The sequence below is a fragment of the Gracilinanus agilis genome, chromosome 1, assembly GCF_016433145.1.
Source record: "Gracilinanus agilis isolate LMUSP501 chromosome 1, AgileGrace, whole genome shotgun sequence".
Lineage (NCBI taxonomy): Eukaryota > Metazoa > Chordata > Mammalia > Didelphimorphia > Didelphidae > Gracilinanus > Gracilinanus agilis.
This window is the reverse complement of record NC_058130.1, coordinates 736,343,274-736,369,821: the sequence shown is the minus strand read 5'-3', so window position 1 is coordinate 736,369,821 and position 26,548 is coordinate 736,343,274. Positions and strand designations below refer to the sequence as shown.

Below are 26,548 nucleotides of genomic sequence, written 5' to 3'. Positions count from 1 at the left end.
TGGTCTAAATTATCCTCAAGAATTCTAGACCCTTCTGATAAAAGAGGCTAAAACATAGACTAATATATATAAATATATATAAGACAACAATTCTTCACAATAAAATATATAAAGCTTAACCTTTAAGACAACAATTCTTTAAAATAAATACATAAAAACCTTATCATTTATACAGAAGGGTACTAAGCATCTAAAGTAAATTTTTAAAAGACCTCTCATAAAATTACAATTTAAATCTCAAGGCAGGCACCAAACTCTCCAAAGTTGAACAAAATTAAGGAGATTTATAACTTTGTAAGATGTTCAAATGGTACGAGAACATAGCATTGTTGTTGATTACAGTAAAAATGAAACCTGAAATAAATTAGGAAATATAATGAGTATCAGATAACAAGCTGGTCAAAACCTCTTACCAGTTCTAATAGATTTATCTCATTATTTGGGAGTTACAATAAAATCACAAACAGAATTAATCTAGCAACCACAAACTTCATTAACTTAAAATGATTCAGTGCAACAGGAAAATCTATGAAATAAGCAAGATTAATTTACAAAACTAATTAGCAAAATACAGTAAGATAGTCTCTTTAAAAGTCATTCAGTTCTGAAAGTTTAAAAGTTCACCCCTTGTTCAATTTAAGGTTCTTTTGATTGAGTTCTGCTGAGTTTAAGGAGTTGTTTTGTTTTGTTTTGTTTTTTAAAGTTCAAAGTTCTGAGCAGGTATGGGGGTGAATATTTCTTCCCCTGAGTTCAGTTTTTAATAATCTCAAAAGTTTGAATAGGCCATTCGCCCGAGAGGTTCAGATGCTAGGTCCACGTGGGCTCGGGGTTAGAGAAAAGCTTAGGTCACTTCTGTAGAAAATACCCACGTGGAGAGCTTGTGGGGGGTGCCTAAATTAGGTCTTTAGAGAAACACATGGAGGGCTAGAATGCAGGCCATTACGGGGGGGGGGGGGGGGGGAGGGAGGGCAATATATTACCCAAACCTAAGCAGTAGTGGCAGAGATCAGAGTAGGCAGGAACGCCTACTAACGCAAAAGGAAGTAGAAGCACCTATTATAGGAGCTCCATGTCTGAGTTCATAAATGGGAAGAGATCATTTAGAGGTGTTCTCCAGAGATTTGATTGAGTATGAGATCCTACACTTGGAAGTTGGATGGGATTTAAGTGAAAATTAATGAAAAAGCTTACTGTGTGCCTAATACTATGCTAAGTACTGGAGTACAAATAGAAAACAGCATTCAAATGGAAGAAATCACACACATACGGTAATGGTGACCAGAGATGGACACTTAGTCCTAGTGAATGAAAACATAGAGGAGGAGTTTGCTTCAGCCCTTCCATGAGTAGTGGTAGAGTCCATTTGATCCTGGTTCTAATACTAGAGAGGCTATAAGGACATGAATGTGACTGGGAAACAGGAAGTGAAATGACAGGTCTGGGTCCTTTCTGAAAGAATGGGCCAACTAGCTTTGAAAGACCCCACAGGAAGAAATATTCAACAGTTTAATACAAAAGAGTCCCTTTATAAATGTTGATTAGGTGGCCTTAGAGGGCAGGGTCCAGAGGAATGTATGGAAGTTGCAGAGCAGTAGATTTCATTGGGACTTATACAGAAGTGGGTTGAACTGGCTGGGAAGATATGGGATCTTTCTCACTATGGCATTTGGCAAAGACTGAGAGATAGCTTTTTGAGGATGATGTTGAGGGAATTTTTGTTTGTTGATGAGTTTGATTTGATGGCCTCTTGGATCCCTTCTAGCTTCTGTGGAGAGGGGAGGATATTTTAGGGCAATAAGCAAGAGATTAATAAAGCACAAGGAAGTAAATGCAGGAGGCAGTGATACTGGCCAATGTAAGTCATCACATTCTTATAAGGCATAGAGGGAAATACCACTGAATAGACAGGTTGATACTAGAAAAGGATTTTTAATGCCAAGTTAAGGATTTTTATCCTATAGATAATTGATCCTTCTCTAGCAAAGATTAGATGAGAGAATGGAGTCTACAGCAGTGGCTATTGCAATAGATCAAATGGGAAGTAAGATGGACCTTGACTAGAATGGGAGCAATGGGAATAGACATGAGGAAGGAATTTGAGAAATAATAACTTGGGCAGGTCACCAGGACTTTCTGATAAGATATGGCATCAAGGAGAGGGAGAAGTTAGGAGAACTGAGCTTTTGAATCTGATTGGGAGATTGCCTTTAATAAAGAGAGCAATTTTAGCAAATGACCTGTGATTGGGAGACAGCCAAATGGAGATGTAGGATTTGGATTCAGAAGAAAGGTCATCTAACTGTATTTGGGAAGCACTGAGTGAAGCTTCACAAGTTGTATTGCCCCAAGAGCAGATTTAAAAGAGTTTCCTCAAACATTTGATTGCAATCTCAAGCACCCACTTGAGAGGGGTCAGTGGTGGTCAAGTCCTGCCCTTTGTATAAAGCTATTCACCGAAAGGGACCTTATCCCCTGAGCTTTTCTTCAGGTATTTCATAGCATGTTTTGATTGCTATTTAACAGCATTATTTAGGAAGACCTATTGAAATCTGAAAGAAAAACAAAGTGTTCAGAAAAGTAGAATATTTTTGCTATTTTGTTCAAGTTAATGTACACTTAGGAATTATGATCTCTTTAGGAATGAAGTTTATAGTATAATGGTTAATTATATTTTTAGGAGTTTTTTAAAATTTTCTCTAGATGCTTGTGTTGATAGTAACTAAGGTTAAAATGAATTTTTTAAATTTAAAAAAAAGCCTATTTGTTCATAGGTTCCATTGTCTACTTTGCTTTCAGGATTCTTTGAGATGAAGATGAAATATGATGAAAGTGATAATACACTCATCCGGGTATCTCGAGCAGTAACAGACAAGATAACTGACTTAGTAGGTAAGCAAAGTTGACTGCCCTCCCACAGGTCCTGGGAACTACAAACTGCAAGTACTCATGGCAGACTGCCATGCTGGTGGGAAGAGGAAGCTTCCAAAATATGTGGGTGCTGTGCCCAGGGTTAGGAGATTGGTTGCACAGCAAACCACTGGGAATGGGACCTGGGACTCAGTTACAGAATCTCATGTTCATCAGGTGGCTTGTTCTCAAAGACGGAGATGTCTGAAGTTCTCACTGAAATCCTCAAAGTGGATCCAACTTTTGACAAAGATAAATTTCTGCAGCAATGTGAGCGTGATATCATCCCCAATGTCCTAGAGGTAGGTGTTTCATGTAGGATCCCTCAATAATCTTCCACCATTTCTGCTTCTCAGGATTTTCAGTGACTTATGAAGGGCAACCAGAAATAGAAATGATAAAGGTGACATGGAGTTATGTGTCATGTTAGAATGTGTAACTTTCTGGACCCTTCCTTTTTAAAAAATTTTTTTTATTTCTAGGAACCTTGACTGTTTTCATTTCTTATCTTATTGTCAAGCAAAATATGATTCCATATTGTTCATTGTTGTAAGAGCAAATTCATTTATAACCAAAATCCCAAATAAAACCGTAAATACACTGATGTGAAAGACAATTCCAACAGGTTTCTCTGGAAGTGGATAGCATTCCCCATTATGATAGTCTTAAAGGATTATTGCAGATTAGTGTATTGCTGAGAATAACCAAGTTTTCGTGTATAATCATTGTCCAGTATTGCCCTTATTATACACAATGTTCTCCCAGTTCTGCTCATTTCACTTGGCATCGGGTCATGTCGTTCTTTCCAGTTCTTTCTGAAATCATCTGGTTCATCGTTTCTTATAGTGCAATAGTATTCCATCACCACCATGAACCACAATTTGTTCAGCCATTCCCCAATTGATGGATATCCCTTCAATTTCTAATTCTTTGCCACCACAAAAAGAACAGCTGTAAATATTTTTATGCAAGTAGGTCCTTTCCCCTTTTTTATTATCTCTTTGGGATACAGTCCCAGTAGTGGCATTACTGAATCAAAGGGTATGTGTAGTTTTATAGCCCTTTGGATATAGTTCCAAATTGCCTTCCAGAAGGGTTGGATCAGTTCACAACTCCACCAACAATGCATTAGTGTTCTGGACCTTTTCTGATGAATCTGGCTGCAACTCTCCTGATGTTCAAGGATGTGGGCAGATTTGTGTGTGTGTGGGGGGGTAATAAATATAGATGTCTTTATCAAGGTCACCTTGAGGATAGTCCCTTGGTTCCCTTGGATGGTCCCCTGCCCACTTCCACCCACAGAAGTTAGATACAGCCATAGTCTGGGCAGCACTGCCCTACTCTTAGGTATCTGGTGATTGTAGACTCATTTACTATATGATCCATTGATGAGAAGGCCAGAACTACCCCCGGTAGCTTCACACCCTGACAAACCTTGCCATATTGAGTTTTATATGAAAAGGGTTATTATTGAGGCATTCTTAAATCTTGATTTTTGTGGAGGCTAGAACTGAGGGTGAGGAGGAATGGACTATATTTTGGTGACAAAGATACTGGGAAGAAGTGTTTTGTACCTAATCTGTAGCCATCTGACCCCAGTTCTCTTTCTTCTCTATCTAGCTCTTAAGTGCTCCCTGGCTATATAAACTCTTTCTAGTAATTCAACAGCTTCTCTAGGACTCTAGACATTCAGCTGAGGCTTCAAGAACTGGGGGAAGCAGCAGCAACAGTATTGTTGTTAAGTAGCTGGCTCCTGGGAGCACAAGTCCCTTCTTCCTGCTCATCCTTTTCATTTCCCTTTTTAGGCCATGATAACTGGAGAACTGGATATCCTCAAAGACTGGTGCTATGAAGCAGTAAGTTTTAACATTTTTAGTTTCTGGACTTAGAGAACACTTTGGGAATTGAAATAAATGTGAAGAACTGTTGGCTGGGGATTTTTTTAGAGTTAATATGAACAGGTGCATTAAGAGAAGCCTGGTATCCTTTACAAGGGAATACACTGACAGGATGGAGTCTGTCTGAGGAAGGACTGCCAAGCTGGCAGGTAGACCCCATGATGAATTAGATGAAGAGACTTAAGGTTATTTAGCTTGGGAAAAGTGAAGACTTAGAGGAAACAAGAGATCTGCTTTTTTGGAGTGCTGTCTTGTAGATGAGGACAAGGGATTAATTAGACTAATTAATTAGCCGTGGCCTTGGCCCTGAGGGTGAGATGAAGAGCAGCAATGAGAAGTTTCACAGAACCAAATAAATAACTCAATATAAGGAAAACTTCCTGATCATCTGAGCTGTTCAAAAAAGGGCACCAAATGAAGTGAACATCATGGAATATCTTCATGCAGAAGTAGATGTGTGCTGGTCTTGAGAGTATCACAGAGGGGACACTGCTGCCCCTGTGGGTGGGGCTCATGGCATTCAAGGTGCCTTCCATCCGTAGCATCTGCAGGATTCCTCTGTCTCAGGTTTATAAAAATAGCAAGCTCTAACATCCTATCAAATACCAAAACCAAAGAAGCAAAGTGAGACATCAAATACCAAATGAAACCTTGACCTCCAGACTTTTTGCAGTTGGACAAAATTTAACAAAACAGTAACAACGTAATTAATTTACTAGTCTTTTTAAGTGTAAGAACTGTCATTTCTATTTTTCCTGCAATGCCATTCACAAGGCTTCCACAGACCTATGATTTCTTGATGTGGGCCTGCCTTCCAGGCTTGTAGAGTCTTTAACCCACTCATGCCTTATCCTCTGGGAGACTGGTTTCTTCTCTGCCACAAAATCTTTATAGAATATCTACCCAAGGTGCTAGGTACCTCTCCAGATTCTTAAAAAAAAAAGTGCATGGGTCAAGTGCAAGTTTCCTGGATTGTGAAACTCCTACAAATCAGCAGTATGCTAATTTCTCCTTGGGTCTACCACAAGCTTCTCATTGGATCATCCAATGTTTTGACTCTGAATAATGGTGTTAATGAGGATACCTAGCTATTTAACATGCCAGAAAAATATTGATGTTAAAACAACTTGATTTGGAGTCATAACATCCAAATTGAGATTATTAAAAGGACTATACAATTTACCAAATGCAAGCAATTTCCCCTCCTCCCTTCAGTTCTGGGCCCTTTGTATTGTCTGTCTGTGGTGTCACTCAACATTAAATATGTTACAAACTGAATAACATAAAAAGTCAGTTCAGTGTCCTAAACTGTGGAGGAACTGCAAGCATGAAATATGGAATTTAAGAAAATAAGAGAAGACAGGAAAAGAAAGAAAAAAAGACTACAACACTGTATTGTGTTCAGAGAAAAACTTCCTTGCCTCCACCCCTACCCCACCCCCATGGGGCTTTTAGCTAGAGTTTTTATTAGCATATCAACACTTATTGATTGTTATCTGATTGGTATCTAGACATACAGAAAGGAACCATGAAGTGGGATTACATCAAAGTAATATAATATAACTTGGTTAATCACAAATTTCTATTACAGTTAAAGATCACTTTTTTATGTCTGTAATATTTGCTAAGGAAATAAAAAAGATGAAAGAAGATTCTTGATAGAGAAATTATGTGGAATATAGGAGGATTAGCAAATCCCTCTACTATCTATCTTGAGGGGAACTTTTGAAATGTACATTTTAAACACCAGAAGGTCACTGTAGAAGTAAAGGTTCCTAGATAGTCTGTTGAACTTGCCAGATTAACCTAATCAATTTGGTTGATTAACCCACTAATTATTTTTTCTATTGAAGGTTTCAGTACTTATTAACCCTGTGAGTTTCTGATATGGCCACAACTTGCTTTTGCAACAATATTTTGTTTTATACTGGATCTTGACCTTTGCCATGAGGCCTCAGTGTGGGCATATCGCGCATCCTAGGATTGGTTAGTGCTTATATTTGCATTGAAGTATATTGAAGGACTTAGTCATTGGCTCTGCCTTTCCAACTGCATATGTGGTCTGGACAGTAGGGAAACAGTACTCTAAATATTTACTGAGTCATTTAATTCACACAGGGCAAAATTAAGCCCCATTGGTATCCAGGACTATGTTCCCACCACTGATGTAGGTATACGTTTTAAGTAAGATATATAGCCCTTGCCTTCTCATGGAACTTAACATGATAGAAACAAAGGAGATTTCTAAAACACTGTTACATAATTTAGTTTCAAATACTAAGCACCCACTGTGTATAAGACACTGCTAGATGCTGAGGCTACAACGAAAAACAAAGTAGTCCTTGCCCCTTATAGTCTTTCCTGAGAAGGCAGAAAGGCTTTGAAAAAATTGACCTGACAATGACCTATGTGCCTGAGGACCAACCTAGAGAAGTGCAGCCAGACCCATCACCATCGTCTGAGAATCCCTAGGAGAAGACTTACATGCCTGAAATGGAAAGGGATAACTGTTCCAGGATGCGTCATGTGTCAGTCTGTATGAATCCTTCTGTGCCTTTATGGATGCCATCCTGGGGATATAAGCTCTCTTTTCTTGGGTCTCACATGTACAGTTTCAGACCTTAACAGACCTTACATTCTGCTAGCACAGCCTTTCAAGAAGCTTACATTCTGTTGGTGGACATAATGGATGCATGAATAAATAAACAGAATATTTTTAAAGTTAATATAAAATAATTTAAGAGGGAGAGAGCAGTGCCAAACTGAGGGGATCAGTGAGTGCCTTATGTAGGAGGTGTTGCCTTAGCTAAGACTTAAAAGAAGCTAGGAATTCCAAGAGACAGATGGAGATAAGGAGGACACACATCCCACATATAGGGAAGATTCTGTGCCAGTGCTCAGAAGTAGAAAGTGACCACTTATCATTTCTGTTTAGTGGGGGTTTTTTGGGGGGAATAGGTTGGATTAAGGCCGAAGGCCGCTTTCAACTCTGAAATCCTTTGACATTCAGTGTTGTATAAAGGCAACAGTACTAGGAAAGTTTAATAGGAATGTAAAGTGTGTGAAGGGATAATATAAAATAAGCTTCAGAAATAATTGAGAGTCAGATTGTGGAGAACGTTAAATGTTAAGTTGAGAATTTTGTACTTTGTGCTAGAAAGTGATGGGAGGCTAACTACTAAAGAATTTGGAGTTGAGAATGACAAGGATAGATATGTTTTTGAAATATTTGACAATTATAAAGGATGGATTAGGAGTGAGAAACCATAGAAGCAGAGACCATTTAAGAAGCTGTTTCAAAAGTCCAAACTAGTCAAGAGATAGTGAAGGCATGAATTGGAATAGAACCTGATTATGTGAAGGTAGCATCAGCAAGACACTAAAGGGAAGATGGGATGCCACAAAGTTCAAAAACATGGGTAACTGAAAAATGGAGGTATGCTTAACAGAAATAGGAAAGTTTGGAGGATTTTGGAGTAGAAATGAGTTCCCTTTTGGGCTAGTTGATTTTGAGGTACTTCTTTGATATCCAGGGGGAAAGGTTTAGCAGGTAGCAATGTGGGATTGGTGGTACAAGTGATTGAGCCTGGGCCTGGAATCAGGAAGACTCCTCTTCCTGGGTTCAAATCTGGTCTCAGAAGCTTCTTAGCTCTGTGATACCTGGATAACTTAACCCTATTGGCCTCAGTATCCTTATCTGTCAAATGAACTGGAGAAGAAAATGGTAAACCACTCCAGTATTTCTGCCAAGAAAACAGGATCACCCAAAGAGTCAGACACCAGTGGAAATGACTGAACAATAAATGTGTCATTGGAGTTTGGGAAAGAGATTAGGATCAGAAATACAGGTCTAGGAATCATGGCAGGGGAAGAGCATAATGATCTAGTGAAGAAAACTGAGAAGTATTGATAAACGAGTAGGAGAAAATCAAGAGAGAGCAGTGCCATGGAGAAGAGGTATTCAACACTGAATGAGCTGCAGTGAAATTAGAGAAAAGGATATGTTAGATTAAGTGATTAAGAGATCATTGGTCACCTTGGAGAATGCTTTCAATAGTAGGGTCAGAAGGCAGGTTTCGAGAAAAGAGGAAATGGGGGCAACATGTGTAGAGCACTCTAGGATTTAGGAAGAGAGAGACATAACATAAAAGTTTGGGGATGGCTAGATCAAGTGAGGATTTTTTTTTAAGGATTAGGGAGGAGATTTGAGCATATTCGTGGTCTGAAAGGAATTGCCATTATGTGGTGGGTGGATAGATGTTTTTCTTTGACCAGATCTGTATACTCAATCCCAGCGTTCCCAAATGTTTTTGGGTAGTGGGATCTTTATTACTTTCATCAGAGAATGGTCACAGACATCTATTAAAAGCTGCCTACATGCAGTCTCTTTGCTTCATCTCATCTCTGTTGTCAATCTAGCAACTGAAACTTCTTTCTCCAAGGCTCCTGAAGATCTCTTAATTTCTCCCTCCTCATCCTTCTTGGTCTTTCTTCAGCTCTCAACATTGTCACCTCTCCCTCCTCCTCACACTCTCATCTTAGCTTCTGGGTCGCTCTTACTTGGTTCTCACACCTCTGTGCCCACTCCTCACTCATTGTCTACCATCATCCTCTTCCTACTTCCTGATCCCTCTTGGACATTTCACCCTGGACATTTAGAAGGTAGTTCAAATTGTCCAGATCAGAGCTCGTTATTTTCCCCTCCAGCTTTCTCCTCCTCAGAACTTGCCTATTTCTCTTGAGAACACATCCATCTTTCAGATTCTCAGGATTGTAACATCAATGACCCCTTGACTCCTCTCTTTTTTGCCCAAGAGTTGCTAACGCCTATCATTCTGCCTCCACCAGCTTTTTTCTGTACCCTTCTCACTCACTGCTCACAAAACCATCCCATAATTCACCTCTCACCTGTGCCCAGACTGTGGCAATAGGTATCTAATTAGTCTTCCCTCCTCACTGCCAACCAGTCCTCTAGAGCTCCTAGGCTGAATCTCTCCTGAGGCACAGCTTTTACCACATTACTCTCTTATGTCCCTGATCCCTCTTGCTTGCCTTTACACCCCTTCTCTTCTTGCCCTCTGCAGTACTGCCAAACCAGCTGACTCCTGTCTGGGCTATTGCCTGGGCTACTTCAAGTGCCAAGATGCTCATTCCTCTTAACTTCATAGAATCCCCTCTTGGAACCCTTTAAGACTCAGCTCAGCACTACCTCCTTTGTGGGGGCCCTCTTAGTGGTTCCCCCATTCCTGTTCCTTCAGCTATACTATCCTATACTTGTTAACATCAGTATCTCCCTCCAGCCCTCCAAGAATGTAAGCCCCTTATGGGCAGGGTCTCTAATGACACTTGTGACCAGTGTCTAGCACCATGTCTGGAACATAAGTGCTTTAGAAAGGGCTTGTGAGATGTAAAACAAGCAGGCAGCTTCATGTCTTTCTGAATCTAGACTGGTTTTGTAGAAGCTATTTTTCCCCTTGCCATCTTCTCCGAACCACACAATGCTTTGCCATCGAAGCACTCTTATTTCCTGGGCAGATACCCTTGGCAAGAGAAAGGATTTTCACATGGGAGGCAAAATCCCCATAAAGGAAAGAGCCCTGTTCTTGCCAGGTTTCTGGAGCTCTAGACCTCTGACCTGTGGGTGCCATCTCTAGATGCCACCAATAGAGGGCCTTCCTGAACCTTACTTATTCTGTAACTAATATTGAGCTGCTCCTCTGCCTCTAGTCCCTGCCTTTGAGCCTTTCCTTCTTTTCTTGGCCACAAAAAGATTATGGGGGTTTTCAGAACACAACTTCCTCCTCCCTGGAATTTGGGATGACACCATGTCCTTGAAGGCCAGCAGGAACAGATATAATATATCTGGGCCTTCACCATCCACTGAGGCTACTCGGGAGAAGACTTGCAAGGCTAAAACCAAAAGGGAAATAACTGCTTCTGGGACCCTAGGTGTTTATGTCAGTGGAGTTGTGAGCCCCTTTGAACCTCAGGCAATCATTTGAATAAAGATTCTGTATTATCCCCTCATACTCAACTTGACACCTCTTTGCCTCCCTTTGTAGTCAGCCTCTGCACTTAGCTTGTTTGGTCCTCAGACAGCAACAGGACTCTGCTCAAAGCCTGTCCAGCTTGTTAGGATTTGGTAGACCTTACATTTTGCCAGCCCAGCCTTTCAGAACAGCTTCATCTGCATACCATGATGAAGCACTAGCATAGGATTTTAGCATAAGCAAGAAAACTCAAAGAGAATAGATATGCAGAAATAAAGAAAGGGCTAGTTCCATACCTTACAAGATTCAAGCATGTCTAGGTCCTAATACATATGGTCTGTGAATCTGATGTTCTGAAGCTTACCCAGGCCAAAAAGTCCATCCCACTAGTCTGTGCTGGTATTCTCAAGAGTGCTGAAAGCTGACTTTCACTCAATTTAGGTTAATAAACTAAAACTTATCCACTTAGGTACGAAGTGATCATATAGTTGATTCAAAATCTGTACAAATTTAAGTAGATATAAAATAATTCCCCTGGGAAAGAAGAAATAATGAGTTTATCTTCAGTACCAGATTGCAGAGGCAGTGTAGGGGAGGTGTGGTAGGATAACTACATAATAATAGCTAACATTTATATAGTATTGACTATGGGCCGGACATCGTGCTAAATGTTTTACAATTATTATCTCATTTGATCCTCTCAACCATCCTGGGAAGTGCATGCTGTTAATATCCTCATTTTATAGGTGAGGAAACTGAATCAGAGGTGACATATCTTCCCCAGGGTCTTATAGCTTAGAAAGTATCTGAGGGATATTAATTGTAATTAGTTAATTAGCTTAGTTAAAGAACAGGCTCTAGTTAGAAGCAAGGTTTCCAGCCTAGAGAAAAGGTTTATCACTTTTAATTCTCTCCCTTTAAGCAGAGAGAAGAATTTTCAGTGGGTTCCTTAAGAAGAATTCCCAGAAATCCCGAGGAAAAGACAGTTGGGATAACTGATCACTCTCTGAAGCTTGCTCTCAGAGAGTAGGTGTTTGGGAAGTTTCCTCTGATCACTCTGTGAGGGAATTTGGGAGAATTGATTTTGAAGAAGCAGAAATTCATCTTTTGATCTGAAGAGAGATTTGTTGGTGAAAGCGCTTTTCTCTCAGCTGCCAACCAGGTGGCACTGTTCTGTCTGAGTAAACTGTGTCAGAGACCCCTGCTGTGAGAAATTGACAGAATACCAATCCTAACTTCCCTAATTAATTTCTAATTAATAATTAGAATTAATTTGTTGAAGATAACTGAAATTAAAGAGGATTATGTAATTTTAAGATCATCTCTTGGAATAGGCTTAGAGAGATAGATAGATTTACACTTTAGGTAGATAGTAAGAATAGTTGAGTATAGATTCACTCTGGTGAATAAGAAGAAAGTCTCTTGTGGGACAGAGGGGTTCTGGGTTGTAGTGTAGAAATATAAGTTTTAGTTTAAGATATCTCATCCTAATTTCTATCTCCTTTTCCTGTTCCTGCTTCTCATAGTTTAATTAATTTGTTGGATTAAATTGTGTCCAACAAGTGCATCAACCATCTGTCAATGAAAGCTCCCTAATAGTGGCAATTAATCAAGATCAACTGACCATCTATATAAAGATCAATACTAACCATTATAGGACAAATTTGAACCTAGTGGGTTTTTTTGTTTTGTTTTGACTATTGGCCTGATAAAGAAAAATCTTAGGAAACTTAGTTCTTATCTCTTCCCCCTTCCCAAGATTTACCACTTACTGATCTCCCTCCAATTCTTTGATGGCTTATAGCATGGTCCATACTCTCAACCTTTAGGCTCATTGTCCCTGATTTATCCTTAACCCTCAGAATTTGCTTTTATTCCCCTTCCCCTATATTCATCCTGCTCTACCTTGGTTCTCAGCTTCTTCATATTAAGCAAATTTCTTTTGGCTAATTTTGTTCTGTACTCATTTCATAAACAATGGGGAAAAACAGAGGAGGAAATGTCAGACCTTTTAAACCCTCCTCTGCATTGTGACTAATCCAAGATGCTTTGTATGGCTAAGATGGCTGAATATCTTGTTAAAATGAGAGGAGATAATTGTGCCAATGAAGCTATTGCTGGGATGGAGGCACCTATGGGGAAGTTTTAAAAGTAGCATTTAAGATGAGCCCTTATAAGACTGAGTTCTAGTTAGAGAAAAATGTAGCCAGCACATTCTTTTCTCACTCATGATAGCTGTTTTCATTGCTCAGAGGAGTTGACCCCAAATCATGCAACTCAGGCTGCTGTCTAGGCTAATGTGATACCAATAGGCTTGAGGATAAGATGGGGAATGAGGAATAAATGGTACTATTTTCAGTGTAAATGAATTTCTTTGATCTCTCTATGCTGGCTACCACACAGATTTTGCTTCACTGTAGTCTGTGTTATTGATAAGACAGTTTTACTTTAACTTCTGGAATCAGGTGGCCCTGTGCCTTCCTCTCCTGTGCCCAATTTGACCAATGCTTTCTCCTGATCTCAGCTTTTCTGAAGTGATGGTGACCCTGCTTCAGTCTCACTTTTGTCTCCTTTCATGCAGACTTACAGCCAGTTGGCTCATCCCATCCACCAAGCTAAATCCATGGGCCTGCAGTTCCATTCCAGGATTCTGGATATCAGCAATGTTGATGTGAGTCTTTTCATTTTTCTCCTTGTTGTATAAAAGTCAGCTAGATTCATAAGACTTTAAGGGACCTTAGAGATCTTCTAGCCCAGGGCTTTTCACCTGGGATCCCTGAGCTGGTTTTTTGGTTTTGTTTTTTTATATTTTGATAACTGTATTTCAATATAATTGTCTCCCTTTTTGGTTCTATGTTGTTTTTTTTTTACTTTATTCATTTTCTTAGAAAGGGCTTGGTATATTTCACCAGGCTTCCTAAAAGAGCCATGAAACAGAAAAGGTTAAAGAACAACTATTCTAAGACAGGCCTCTTGTTTTACAGATTATAGGATGACACCTGGAGAGGGACAATGACTTGCCTTTGATCATAAAACAAATTACTGGTCCTGGCGGGATCCAACTCTTAGTCTCTTCTTCTGTTTGGCCCCGGGGGGAAGAATTCAGAGCAATGAGTGGATGTTGCACAGAGGCAGATTTAGGATCAATGTAAGAAAAAGTTTCCACAAAATTAGATATCCAATGTTGAACTGACTGCTTTGGGAAATAGTTCTAGGTTCACTTGTAAAGGGAAATCATGGAGAGGCTCTTGCTTAGATGGCAGTTGGACTGAGTGCTCTCAGAGGTCCCTTCCCTCTCTACAATGTTGATTTTTCTGACTGCTACCTCACACTCCACCCCCAACTTAACATGAGCTTGTATATTTTAAGAATTCTGTAATGATTACAGCTTCAGCCCCTTTGCTCCCTTAGGAGCTCTTAAACCAGCAAATCTGATCCCAGTGTTGTAAAGAGGAATAGCTTGGCTTTCAGAATAACAGCTCTAGACAAGGAGTGTCTGGAGCCATTTCTTATAAAAAGGAAGTATCCTCTAGTGCTTTTTTGTGAGACATTATGGCTCCTTGGGGACCTGGTTCCACCTGGCAAACCTGGCAAAGATGCTGAGGCCCATCAAGGCATTACCTATTCTTTACCCACCCAGTGGAGTTGTAACTGTCCTGCTACTGACTTCTCCTGTGATACTTGGTAGGGAAGAAGGGCAGGCAGGCAGCCAGGATTTACATGCTTATTACTGACAAATGCAACTTTGGGATCTATCTCTGTTTTCTGAAGCCATACACATCAGTTGAAACTATACCTATCCCCTCTCTCATGTCTGTAATGAGCTTGTAGGAGGAGAGTGCTTGAAATGGAGTTGGAAATAGCAAGGTCTCTTGCTTGTTTTAGGAACAAGGCCATCATTGGGTCTCCCAGGTATTGATATCTGCCTTGGTGTCTACCATTTAGTATAAGAGGAAACATCTCAAAATTGATTAAACCGAGCAGAAACAGCAACACCTGCCTACATTCCCTCCTCATGAGGGCTTGAGTTCACCTGGATCTTGATACCTAAGACCCTAGAGAGGCCTTTTACATTTCTCCCCAGAACTGTGGTCACTTAGCCACTAGTTACCAAGCCCTAAGCATCCTTCTGAAGCCAGAGTACTTAATTGTTCGGTTCCTGACCCTTTGGATAGTCAGTCTAGTGAAGTCTGTAGATCCCTTTTCATAAGTGGTTTTAAATGCATAAAATAAAATTACAAATGAAACAAATTCTATTTCTAATATCCTAAACAGATAAATAAACATTTATTTAAGTTCCTAAGACCCAGACTAAGAGCACCTGTTCTAAAAGAGTTGGGGTGATGATCTTGGGTTCTGTCTGGTAGATGAAGTTCAGTGACAAAAACTTTGGAGTTTTTTTTTTTTAATTTTTTTGAAGATTATATACCCTGGGTATATTTGCCCTGACCAAATTCAGACCTCAGGCATCTAGGACCCAGAACCTCTAGTACTGATCTAAGTCTCAATGGCCTAGAGGAGGAGGGTGCCTCAGTACACTGGCCTCTTACTCTGGAACACTAAAAAATGGTTTGCCTTTACTGTCCAAATTCAGTCATTCTCATTAACCTTTTAACTGCAGGAATTGAGGGAACTTGTTCAGGGTCTCTCAGAAAATCCAATTTCATGAATGGTGGTTGAAAAGGGCTGGCTGTCATTGTCCTTGGTGTCTGCAACAGGTGAATGAGAGGTGGGCCTAGAGTGGAGGCAGCATGTGAAACTTAAGAACATCTGATGTGACTGGAGGGGGAAGCAGAGCAAGTCCCACAGACATGTCCTCCCCCAAGTCTGGGGGTGTGAGTCAGGCTTTGTGCTCTGTCCTCTTCCTGAACCTGTCAGCCAAGACAGATAGCTTGTGCCAGCTGCTTCAGATCTCAGACTCTGAGGATCAGCTTGGGGGTTGTGGACTCCAGGAAGGAATGTGCTGAGAGAGGTGTTCTGAAGCTCAAGATAATAAAGATTAATGGGGAGGGCTTTACAGTACAAAACCCTGCTGAGCCACCAAGGGGTGTAGGTTTTTTTTGTTTTTTGTTTTTTTCATTATTACCATGAAATATGTAAAAGAGAGAAGCTGTAAGAACTTGGGAGCAGAGCATCATGGCAGCATTACTGGAAGCTTTCTGATGAAGAGGGATTTCAGTTTGACTTTGTGGCAGAAGCCAGTCAAGGGGCAGGCTGTTTTGATGACCTTTTACCGAAGACACTCTTGATTTCCATGTAACTGAGCAGGAAACAAGGAGGAGTTTTAACTGTCTCATTCTCCCATTGCATCTCTTGCTTTGGTAGCAAGGCTGTGTGCCCTTCTTATTACTAAGAAAGTGATTGGTGTTTTGTTATGTTTTTTTTCCTTTGGTTTGCCTTTGCTGCAGTTGGCAATGGGAAAGATGATGGAACAAGGACCGGTACTAATTATCACGTTCCAGGCACAGCTGGTGATGGTGATCAAGAACTCCAAGGGAGACGTGGTAGAAGGAGACCCGGTAAGTGGAGGCATAGAAAGAACATCTAGACTAAAGGGGGCATTTCCCAAATCCAAGGCTTTTTCTACCACTGCTTTCCTCCCAGCAATAGATGAATGCATATGGGCTACAGTGATCTTCTGGTACCCAGGCTGACCCCAGTGCAGCTCCTTAACAGTAGCTTAGATTAGATTAGATTAGAAGATTAGATTAAGTCAGTAGGTCCTTATAGAAAATTGACTGGATGTGTTTGTGGCCCAGGAAGGCCTGGTGACTCTGGGCTTTTTGCGTCTTGGTTTCTGGACTTGTTCTCATGCCAGTTAGCTGGGTTTAGAAAGAACGAGCAACACTCAGGTGTACTGTGCCCTCTTGGGCCAGATTTCCCATTCACTCAGCACTCCTTTATTAAGGACTCCTCAGTTTAGGACAGTGTCCCAATAAGTTCTGCTTAGGTTTCAGTGGGGAGGCTGATTTTGAGAGGAGGAGAGCTATCTCCATTGTTTGTGAGTTTCTGTCCATCGGCTGCCCCGTGAAAAATACAGAATGGAGATCTTAACAGTTATCTGGAAGGTGGAGTTAGTCTGTTCCCCTGTCTGCTGTTTGGACTATATCTCACTTTTCCACATTAAACACTGGTTATATTTTTCTGACTTCCAGAGGTGATACTTCATCACTAATTCCTGTTGCCTCCTTACCCTACATTAGCATTGAAACAGCTGGCTTCCCTTCCCCTCTCTGCTCCTGCAGTCACTTGGTCTCTCTCCTTAGTGATAGATTTTATTCAGGAGCCTGGCATGTTCTCCAGCAGGCATGAGAGGGAGCTTTGGCAGTAGCCCTGGCTTCTTTCTTTTTTTCCATCAATACATTTTGTCTCAACATAGCAAACACTTCCCAACAAATGTTCAACTTATTCCCCATGACCCCCTTAAAAACAGTTTAGCAAAAGTGCCTAATAGAATGATGGGTACTAACAGTATGTGTCACTCGCTACTTTGTGTTTGTAAAAAGAATTTATGTGTACTTTAGCTTTGATGAGCTAGTACTATTATTGTCTGTTGTTTTGTTTTGAGTATTATCTTCTATTTTTCTTTAAATTGTTGTAGTCTTTGTATTGTTCTTTTGGCTCTGCCTTATTTTCTTATTTACTACTTCATAACTGCCCCCCTCACAACCCCCATGATAAACCATTTAGTCTTCACAATAAACCTGAGAGGGAGGTGCTATTTATTCCCATTTTTGCAGGTAAGAAAACTGAGGCAAGCTGGAGTTAAGTGATTTCTCTAGGGTTACATGGTATGACTGAGACAAGATTTAGACTCAGACTTTCCTGATTGCAGGTACACTGCTATATTCACTGGGACACCTAACTTCCTTCTATATCGATATCTCTGCTAAGAGCTCAGAATGTTCTACAGTAGAGGCTGACACTGTTCTTGGAAGCAGATTCCTGTGAGGAAGGTGCATGAAGTAATTCTAGGAGAGACACTGTGTTAGTGGGGTGATTCCTCTGCTGTCTGGCACCTGAGACAACTGAGAGGCAGAAGGAAAAGCAGAAAGCCCGTCCTTACTTCTGGTCCTTGCTTGAGAAGTGTTTGGAGGGTGTGAAGAAATAGGAATTGGAGGCTTAGCTCTGGGGCCTTGAGAAGGTTAGCAGCTCCAGGTGGTTTTTGGTAGAATGTCCCTAAATCCACAAAATAGAGCAACTTCCTGAAGTGGGTTATTTCCTTTGGTGTTCGTTCCCCACTCCCCCCCCCCCCCCCATTCTGGATGCCTAGAATTCTGTCCCCAGCGATGCCATTTTACAGGATGGTCCTACCCTCAGGTTAATCTCATAGATACCAAGATTCAGATCTAGGATACCAAGTGTCAGATCTAGGAGACCTTTTGTCTCCTTGTTCAAATACCATTTTTGTACAGAAGGAGGGCCATGAGCACATAGAGGCCATCTGGTTAGTGTCTGACCCTGAACCATCTCCTCCATCCTCACTCGCTCACCTTCCTGGGATTTCAACCTTACTTGAGCCACAGTCCTAGAAAGATTGAGCAAAAATTCAGTTCATTTCAACAAACATTTAAGCCAGTTGCAGGGAATACAAAAACCAAAAAGGAAGCAGACTTTGCCCTCAAGGAGCTTACATCCTAATAGAGAATACAACAACATGTATAGACAAGTAAATACAAAATATATACAGGGTGAAAAATGAAGGGGAGGATATCAGGAGAGATATTATATAGAACAATGATGGGCAAACTTTTTAAAGAGGGGGCCAAAGGAAAGGAAATGCTCATCTGTCAGTCTGTTTCTAAGGCAACTCTTTGGAAGTTTCATTGTACTGTATCCTACTCATTGTATTCGTCAGATTAGGAATAATGCCACACTGCTGGATAGAACATTTCAGGGGGCCACATCTAGCCCATCACTGGTATAGAAAATGGGACTGGACCTGAACCTTGCATGAAAGTAGGGCTTCCCAGAGACTGAGCTGAGAGAGGGATTAACATGTTTAAAAGCATAGGGGTAGGAAATCAGATATCCTCTTTTAGGGGACAGCAAGGAGGACAGTTTGGTTGTGAGAAGGTATATGTAATGAGAAGCTTTTCTCCCACATAGAACCAAAGGGAGTGCCTTAAAGGACCAAAAATGATCAGATTGGACACAATAGGATTGACTCTTACTGCCACCCTATCTTTGATAACACTGCTTGAGCTACAGTTCTTCATATTTGACATTTATAACCCCTTGGACAATCTGTGTTTCTTCTTGGGAGTTCAGTTCCTGGCTGTTCGGCTCGTGTGTTCCCAGGTGGAATAACTGAGGAAAGTCTTATAGAAATTAGAAGTAGGATAGAACAGTGGAATGAACTTGTCATTTAGCCTCAGATCCTGGACTGTAAGGCATCAAAGTTCCCTTCTAGCTCTTAGCCTGTGATCCAAGTCATCAACAAACTCATGAATTCACTGGGCCTTGACTGGTATTTGAAAGTCAAACATAAATTATATACAATAAAATGTTTTGAGTACTCCCTTACAAAACTGTAGAGTTAGTCCAGACTGTTGCTCTATCACTGTCCACATGAAACTGGTAGGAGAGCTTGCCTCATTTCCCCAAATGTTAAGACCAAAGTTAGGAGCCCCAAGTTCTCCTATTGACAAGTTGGTTGCACTTTGGGCTTTTTTTGTAGGTTATTCATTTGCCAAAATGAGAGAGTTGGACTAGATGGTGTCCAAGACTCTAGTATTTTTTGGATCTGACTAGGCTGTTTTCTTTTTCTCTATTTGGAGCTCATTTAATCTGTCCATAACTTAAATGATGCTTTGTAGAGATTAAAGAGTATAGTAGTGTTAGAGTCTCTTCTGGGCTCTGTGTCAGTCTTTTTGTAACTTTTCTTCTCTTTAGCTAGACTGTCCACATTGGTGGACAAATGTGAGTTTTGTAAATCGAGCACCCGTTGTGTTTCCTGGCCTTTAGGGCTTAATTGTTCCTGGGACTATAGAACTTAGTTACTATGAGAGTTCAGATCCAGCATATTTTGAGTCATTTTCACCTAACTGTATAACTTCATGTTTGCCCACGTTGATATGTGCCTCCCTTATACCCACTCTCACGACTTGGCAGAATCTTCCCCTTTATTCTCCTCATGATGCTCTTTGATTAATTGGGAGGAGCTGTTATCCTCTGTATACCTGGTGCTACCACTTCCATTGATCCCAGGAGGGAGGATTTCCCTAAGCCCCTGTTGGCGAATTTATGGCATGTGTGCTGGAGGGGGCTGCTTCCCTCCCCTTTTCTTTTCTTTTTTTTTTAATTTTTAAATTTTTTTAGAAAAAATTTCCATGGTTACATGATTCATGTTCTTACTTTACCCTTCACCCCCCCCAAAAAAAAACCCTCCCCCATAGCCGACGTGCATTTCCACTGGTTTTAACGTGTCATTTATCAAGACCTATTTTCACATTATTGATAGTTGCATTGGTGTGGTTTCGAGTCTAAAACCCCAATCATGTCTGCATCAACCCTTGTGTTCAAGCAGTTGTTTTTTTTTTTTTTTTTTTTCTGTATTTCCTCTCTTGTAGTTCTTCCTCTGAATGTGGGTAGCGTTCTTTTCCATAAATCCCTCAGAATTGTCTTGGGTCATTGCATTGCTGCTAGTACAGAAGTCCATTATATTCGATTTTGCCACAGTGTATCAGTCTCTGTGTACAATGTTCTTTTGGCTCTGCTCCTTTCACTCTGCATCAATTCCTGGAGATCTTTCCAGTTCACATGGAATTCCTCCAGTTCATTATTCCTTTGAGTATTACATCAGCAATCTTTTATAGCCCTTTGAGCATAGTTCCAAATTGCCATCCAGAATGGCTGGATCAGTTCACAACTCCACCAGCAGTGCATTAATGTCCCAATTTTGCCACATCCCCTCCAACATTCATTACTCTCCCCTGTTGTCATTTTAGTCAATCTGCTAGGTGTGAGGTGATACCACTCAGAGTTGTTTTGATTTGCATTTCTCTAATTATTAGAGATTTAGAACACTTTCTCATGTGCTTATTGATACTTTTGATTTCTTTATCTGAAAATTGCCTATTCATGTCCCTTGCCCATTTAACAATTGGGGAATAGCTTGATTTTTTTATACAATTGATTTAGTTCCTTGTATATTTGAGTAATTAGACCTCTGTCGGAATTTTTTGTTATAAAGATTTTTTTCCCAGTTTGTTGTTTCCCTTCTGATTTTGGTTGCATTGTTTTTATTTGTACAAAACTTTCTGATTTAACATAATCAAAATTATTTATTTCACATTTTGTAATTTTTTCTAACTCTTGCTTGGTTTTAAAATCTTTCCTTTCCCAGAGATCTGACAAGTATACTATTCTGTGTTCACTTAATTTACTTACAGTTTCCTTCTTTATATTCAAGTCATTCACCCATTCTGAATTTATTTTGGTGTAGGATGTGAGACCTAATCTCTCCCATATTGTTTTCCAATTTTCCCAGGAGTGGATTTTTGTCCCAAAAGTTGGACTCTTTGGGTTTATCATACACTGTCTTGGTGATTTCACTTACCCCCCAAGTCTGTTCCACTGATCCTCCCTTCTGTCTCTTAGCCAGTACTATATTGTTTTGATGACCACTGCTTTATAGTATAGTTTAATATCTGGTACTGCTAGGCCACCTTCACTTTTTTTTTTTCATTATTTCCCCTGATATTCTTGATCTTTTTTTCTTCCAAATGAACTTTGTTATAGTTTTTTCTAATTCAGTAAAGAAGTTTTTTGGTAGTTTGATAGGTATGACATTAAATACGTAAATTAATTTGGGTAGAATGGTCATTTTTATTATGTTAGCTTGTCCTACCCATGAGCACTCAATGTTTTTCCAATTGTTTAGATCTAGTTTTAATTGTTTGGAAAGTGTTTTGTAGTTGTGTTCGTATAATTCCTGTGTTTGTTTTGCTGGATAGATTCCTAAGTATTTTATATTGTCTAGGGTGATTTTAAATGGTGTTTCTCTTTCTACCTCTTGCTGTTGTGATGTGTTGGAAATATATAGAAATGCTGATGATTTATGTGCATTTATTTTTTATCCTGCAACTTTGCTAAAGTTGTTGATTATTTCTACTAGCTTTTTAGTTGATTCTCTAGGATTTTTTAAGTAGACCATCATATCATCTGCAAAGAGTGATAGCTTAGTCTCCTCATTGCCTACTTTAATACCTTCAATTTCTTTTTCTTCTCTAATTGCTGCTGCTAGTGTTTCTAGTACAATTTTAAATAATAGTGGTGATAGTGGGCATCCTTGTTTCATGGATGTTATTGGAAAGACTTCTAGTTTATCCCCATTGCATATGATGCTTTTTGATGGTTTTAGATATATACTGTTTATTATTTTTAGGAAAGGTCCTTCTATTCCTATACTTTCTAGTGTTTTCAGTACTCCCCTTTTCCACACACACCTGAGGACATTTCTTCTACCCCTCTGACCAGAAGCTCATTGGGAGCACCCTCTCCCTCCCCTGTCTGGGGTAAGGTGGGTGGCTCACATGCAGCATGAGGATTATGGTTTGGGTAGTTGGTCTCTAAGAGGTTCACCATCACTGCCCTAGGTGATAGCCAGATCAGTTGAAGGAGCTGGGCATATTTAACCTAGAGAATCAGTAACTTAGTAAGGGAGAAGAGTCACTCTTTTTTAAGTACTTGAAAGGCAGTCCCACAAAGAAGTAGGAGGAGTTTGTATCACTGGAGGTGTTCAAGGAGAAACTAGGTAAGCATTTGTTCAGAGGATTGTAGAGAGGATTGCTACTAGGTTACAGGTTGGACTAGGTTCCTTTGGAGGCCCCTTCTGCATATTCTAGAATTTCTTTTCAATTGTCAAGATCTGTCCCAGCAGTTTTCCACGTCCCCTGGTGGCTCAGTTTTTGCAACAGTAGAATTTTCATGGGTCCACTCAAACACGCCAGTTCTTGACCCAGCACCTAACCTTTAGGTGTGGTGCTGCTGGACTTCCCCACAGTGTTATGTGCTTATAGTCCAGGATTTGACCTTCCCCTCGGGGAGAGCTTCCAGTTCTCAGTGTGCTTTCTTTTCCTCCAGGATAAAGTGTTGCGAATGCTGTATGTGTGGGCCCTCTGTAGAGACCAGACTGAGCTCAACCCCTATGCAGCTTGGAGGCTGCTGGACATTTCTGCCTCAAGCACAGAGCAGATTCTCTGAAGACAACTGTTGGGGACCTGCTGGACTGTGCTCTGTCGCTCTCCCAGCGAGGGCCCTCCTACTGTCAGAAGTTTCAGGATGCAAAGAACATTTGGCTCCTGCTGGGTACCCTGAAACACTCCCCTCCCCCCCTTTTCAGGATCCAGTGTGACATGAAGGGGAAGACTGGGTTCTGGATAAGATAAAATGTCCCCTCAGGGAATGCAGTTGGCTAGGGAAGGGGTGTTGGGGACATGGTGACTATGAGCAGGGTAACTCATGGGGCCTCAGGTTTATAGGGTTAACTGTCACAGAAGGCCTCCCCCTCCCACAAGAAGCTTGAAGCCTGATACACTGTTCCCTCTTGTCTTTCCTACTTTGGACCCAATAGGTGGGTCCAGGAAGCACCTCTGCCTTGACCTAGAGACCTTTCCTCCTTCCCTTCCTCCTGTCCCCTTCCCAGCCACAGGCTGGTTGGTTAGTGCTGAGAGAAGCCAAATCTGGGTGCCAAAAGTCCTGCAGCAGCTCAGGGGCCGAACACCCAAAAGCAAAATGCTGGAATGAACTGAGTTCGCTGAACATAAAGCTTGTTGAGACAGTTGGGAGAGGCCTGTTGGGGGCAGTGAGGAAAGAGTGAAACACAAGCCCCTATGAGGAGGCAGAGAGGAGCAGCCTTAGCCATCCCTCCCTGGTCCTGTGCAGAGGGTGGGAAGAGGGTTAGAAGGGAAAGACTGGCACCTCACTACCCACACACATATATAATACAATCCCTGGCAGCCTGCCTTCAAGGGTCCTGGAGGGGCTGAGGTTGGCACTGGGGCCTCCTCTCTCTGGCCTCAGTTATCCCCTCGTCTTCTCTGGTGACGGGTGATAAATGTTCTGGTGGGTGGGGTGCGCTTCCCCCTAGGTGCCTCCATCTCTGGCATCAGATCTGCCAAGTCATTCTAGGGCCTTTAAAAAAATAAAACCTGAATGTCTTTCATTCCTGTACATACTGCCTGAAGATTTGAAAATATTAAAATACCAAAATGAATAGCAAACATGGCTCTTGTTTGATTTTACTTAGGCTTTGGGGGTCTAGGTGGGTCAGCTACAATCTAGGGCTAAGGGGGAAGGGAGGACAGGTGGGCTGTGTGGGACAGTTAGTTGCTGGGACTTGCCAGTACTTGAGGGCAGTTGAAGAGACAGCAGCGGGAGGTTGGGGACTCATTGTCTAGTTCCCTACAACAGAGCCAGCTCCTTGCTGAGAAAGGAATGGGGTCAGTGGGCCAGGCAATGGAGAGACTGCCAGGCCCTCCCTGCTGGGCTGGCTCAGCCCAGGGAAGGATCTGGTCCCTGGATGGGATGGCCGGAGCACCGCGGGGAGGGAGCCAGATTAGACCCAGGTTGGACAGGAAGTCACTGGCCTGTACCCAGGGGCAGAAGGAGCCACCTCCAAACCCTTCCTGGAGCTTTCCCTGCCCTGTCAGGGAATATGGTTCTGCCTCTGGATAGGAAAAGGCCCCGTGCTTGTATGTGTGGGTGGGAATCTGCTCTCGGATCCCGAGGGAGAAGGCTTCAGAGGAGGTCACCCGCCCCAGGGAGAAATGTCTTAGTATATGTGCCCACAGGCTAAACGGCCCTCCTTCTTTGGGGAAGGTTTCAGTTACTGGGCACACAAGGTTCCAAAAGCCATTAATGAGGTGTGGGGCAACCACCGTGTTACGCTTCTCCCCAGTTCCTGAGGAAAGAAGGTCCGGTACGACTCTGATCATGACCTGGGCTAGGGAGGGAGGAGTGAACAGGCATTGAAGAGATGAGTGGTCGCCATGACACAAGAGATCTGTATGGATTCCCCTCCTGCCCATCAAGAGAACCTAGAATTTTGGGTCCGGGACGAGAGGGAGACTGTAATACAGGAGAGAAGCCATAGCCCAGCTCAGTGTGAAGGGCCTTTAAAAAGAATCCAGTGATCTCATTTGATCCTCATACCAATCCTGGGAGGCCGGTGTTATTCCTATTTTACAGTTGTGGAAAGTGAGGCAGACGGGTGAAGTGACTTGCCCAGGGTCGCTAGGCTGCGCCCCGCACTCTATTCTACGCCATCAGTCTAGCCTTGGGTCTGGGGCTTGTCTCGGATTGGAGGGGGTGGTGGATCGGTCTGGAAAGGCAGGAGCGCTGGAGATGAGGGAAGGGATCGGTCGAGGAGTAGCTGGTATCTACGACTTCGAGGTGTGGGGCAGTAGGGCCGTTCCGGGGAGCGGAAGAAGGTATTGGGGGGAATGGCCGAGGAGAAGAGCTAAGTTACTGGTCGACCTCTATAGAGTTGGGGGGGGGCGGGGAGGAGGCTACAGACCAGTAAAGGGTTAAAGGGTTGTGCTGTGGGGAACCCTCCCTTCCCTCCCGCCCCCTCCTCCGCTTCTTGAGGTTTTTGGCGGCGGCCCCGCCCCCGTCTCCATGGGAACAGCCGCGGCGGCTCGGGCTGCACCTCCTCCGTCTCTGGCAGGGGGAGCTGAGCCCGGGTTGAGCGCACTGAGACTCGGAGAGAGCGAAGAGGAGAGGGGTTAAGGGAGCCGCCGTCACCCCAGCCCTGGGTGAGGGAGGAGGCTGTGGAGTGGTGGCAGAGATGGGGCTGGGGTTTCCCCCACTGGAGGGAAAACAGGGTTGGGGCCGAGAACATGTGGGGAGGGGGCTTAGAGGGTGGGGCGAGCTCAGGCAAGGGAGGAGGCGGCGGGGATGACAAGGAAGGGCTGGCACTGGGGGTCGACCTTGGAAAGAACGGGGTTTGGGGACTGGGGGGCACGTGGGCTGGAGGGCGAGTGGATAGAAAGGCTGGCGACGACCCCTTAAGGGCACCCGGGAGGGTGGGCGCAGGCTGGAGTGCCTGGGATAGCTGAGGCAGGCAAGTGAAAGGAAAGCACCCCCAGGTAGGTGAGACTGGGCTGGGGCTGGGGTGGGGGCTGGAGATGGAGATGGTTGGGGGCTGGGGTGCGCGGGTGTTGGGTGTGGTGTGGAGTGAGATGAAGACCGGAGTGCCCAGCTTCTCCAGATTCTCCGTCTCCTTCCTCACTCGTACCGAATCCGAGGGCGGAGGTGGGGGGCCAGATGGGGAGGGTCGAGGAGGGAGGACGTGGGCAGGTGAGGGATGGGTAGGTGGGCTTGCTTAGAGATAAGGAAAGAGGTGTAGGCTGGGGTGGGATGGAGTGAGGACTAGGGATGGGTGGGGTCGTGTATCTGAAGTGGGGTAAGGGAGTAGGGGCTGGAGGTGGTAAGAGTGAACAGATAGGGGGATGGGACCGAGATAAAATTGGGTGTACGAGGGTGGGGAGGGAGGCGTATGGAAATGGTGTGCTAGGAAGCTGTGTTGACGTTCCAGGAACTGGGGGTGTTGATCGGGTTTATGGGGTCCGAGCGGGGACCGAAGTGTGCGCTGTGTGGCTAAACAAAGATAACTCCGGGTGGGGTGGGAGGATGGAGATTAGGTGGCGGGACGTGCTTGGGGAATGGCGGGACTCGGGTGGGATGGAGCAGGTTAGGTGAGGTGGGGCATGGGAGTGGAGGCGGGGGGGGGGGGGGATGGGGGAGGGA

General features: G+C 42.6%; 2 protein-coding genes across 3 annotated transcripts in view; both read left to right on the top strand.

The window, feature by feature from the left end:
* TIMM44 (translocase of inner mitochondrial membrane 44) overlaps positions 1 to 24,021 on the top strand; it is a 53,513-nt gene extending 29,492 nt beyond the window's left edge. For both annotated transcript variants that reach the window (XM_044672581.1, XM_044672590.1), the window contains exons 8-13: positions 2,797 to 2,889; positions 3,085 to 3,209; positions 4,713 to 4,763; positions 13,377 to 13,466; positions 16,204 to 16,314; positions 22,883 to 24,021. In XM_044672581.1, coding sequence (XP_044528516.1) covers positions 2,797 to 2,889; positions 3,085 to 3,209; positions 4,713 to 4,763; positions 13,377 to 13,466; positions 16,204 to 16,314; positions 22,883 to 23,002 — 590 coding nt within the window. In that variant the 3' untranslated portion in view covers positions 23,003 to 24,021. The remainder of the gene's footprint in view (positions 1 to 2,796; positions 2,890 to 3,084; positions 3,210 to 4,712; positions 4,764 to 13,376; positions 13,467 to 16,203; positions 16,315 to 22,882) is intronic.
* A 1,489-nt stretch (positions 24,022 to 25,510) lies between these two features.
* CTXN1 (cortexin 1) overlaps positions 25,511 to 26,548 on the top strand; it is a 3,806-nt gene continuing 2,768 nt past the window's right edge. The window contains exon 1 of the mRNA XM_044658686.1: positions 25,511 to 25,554. The gene's annotated coding sequence lies outside the window, so the exon portion shown is untranslated. The remainder of the gene's footprint in view (positions 25,555 to 26,548) is intronic.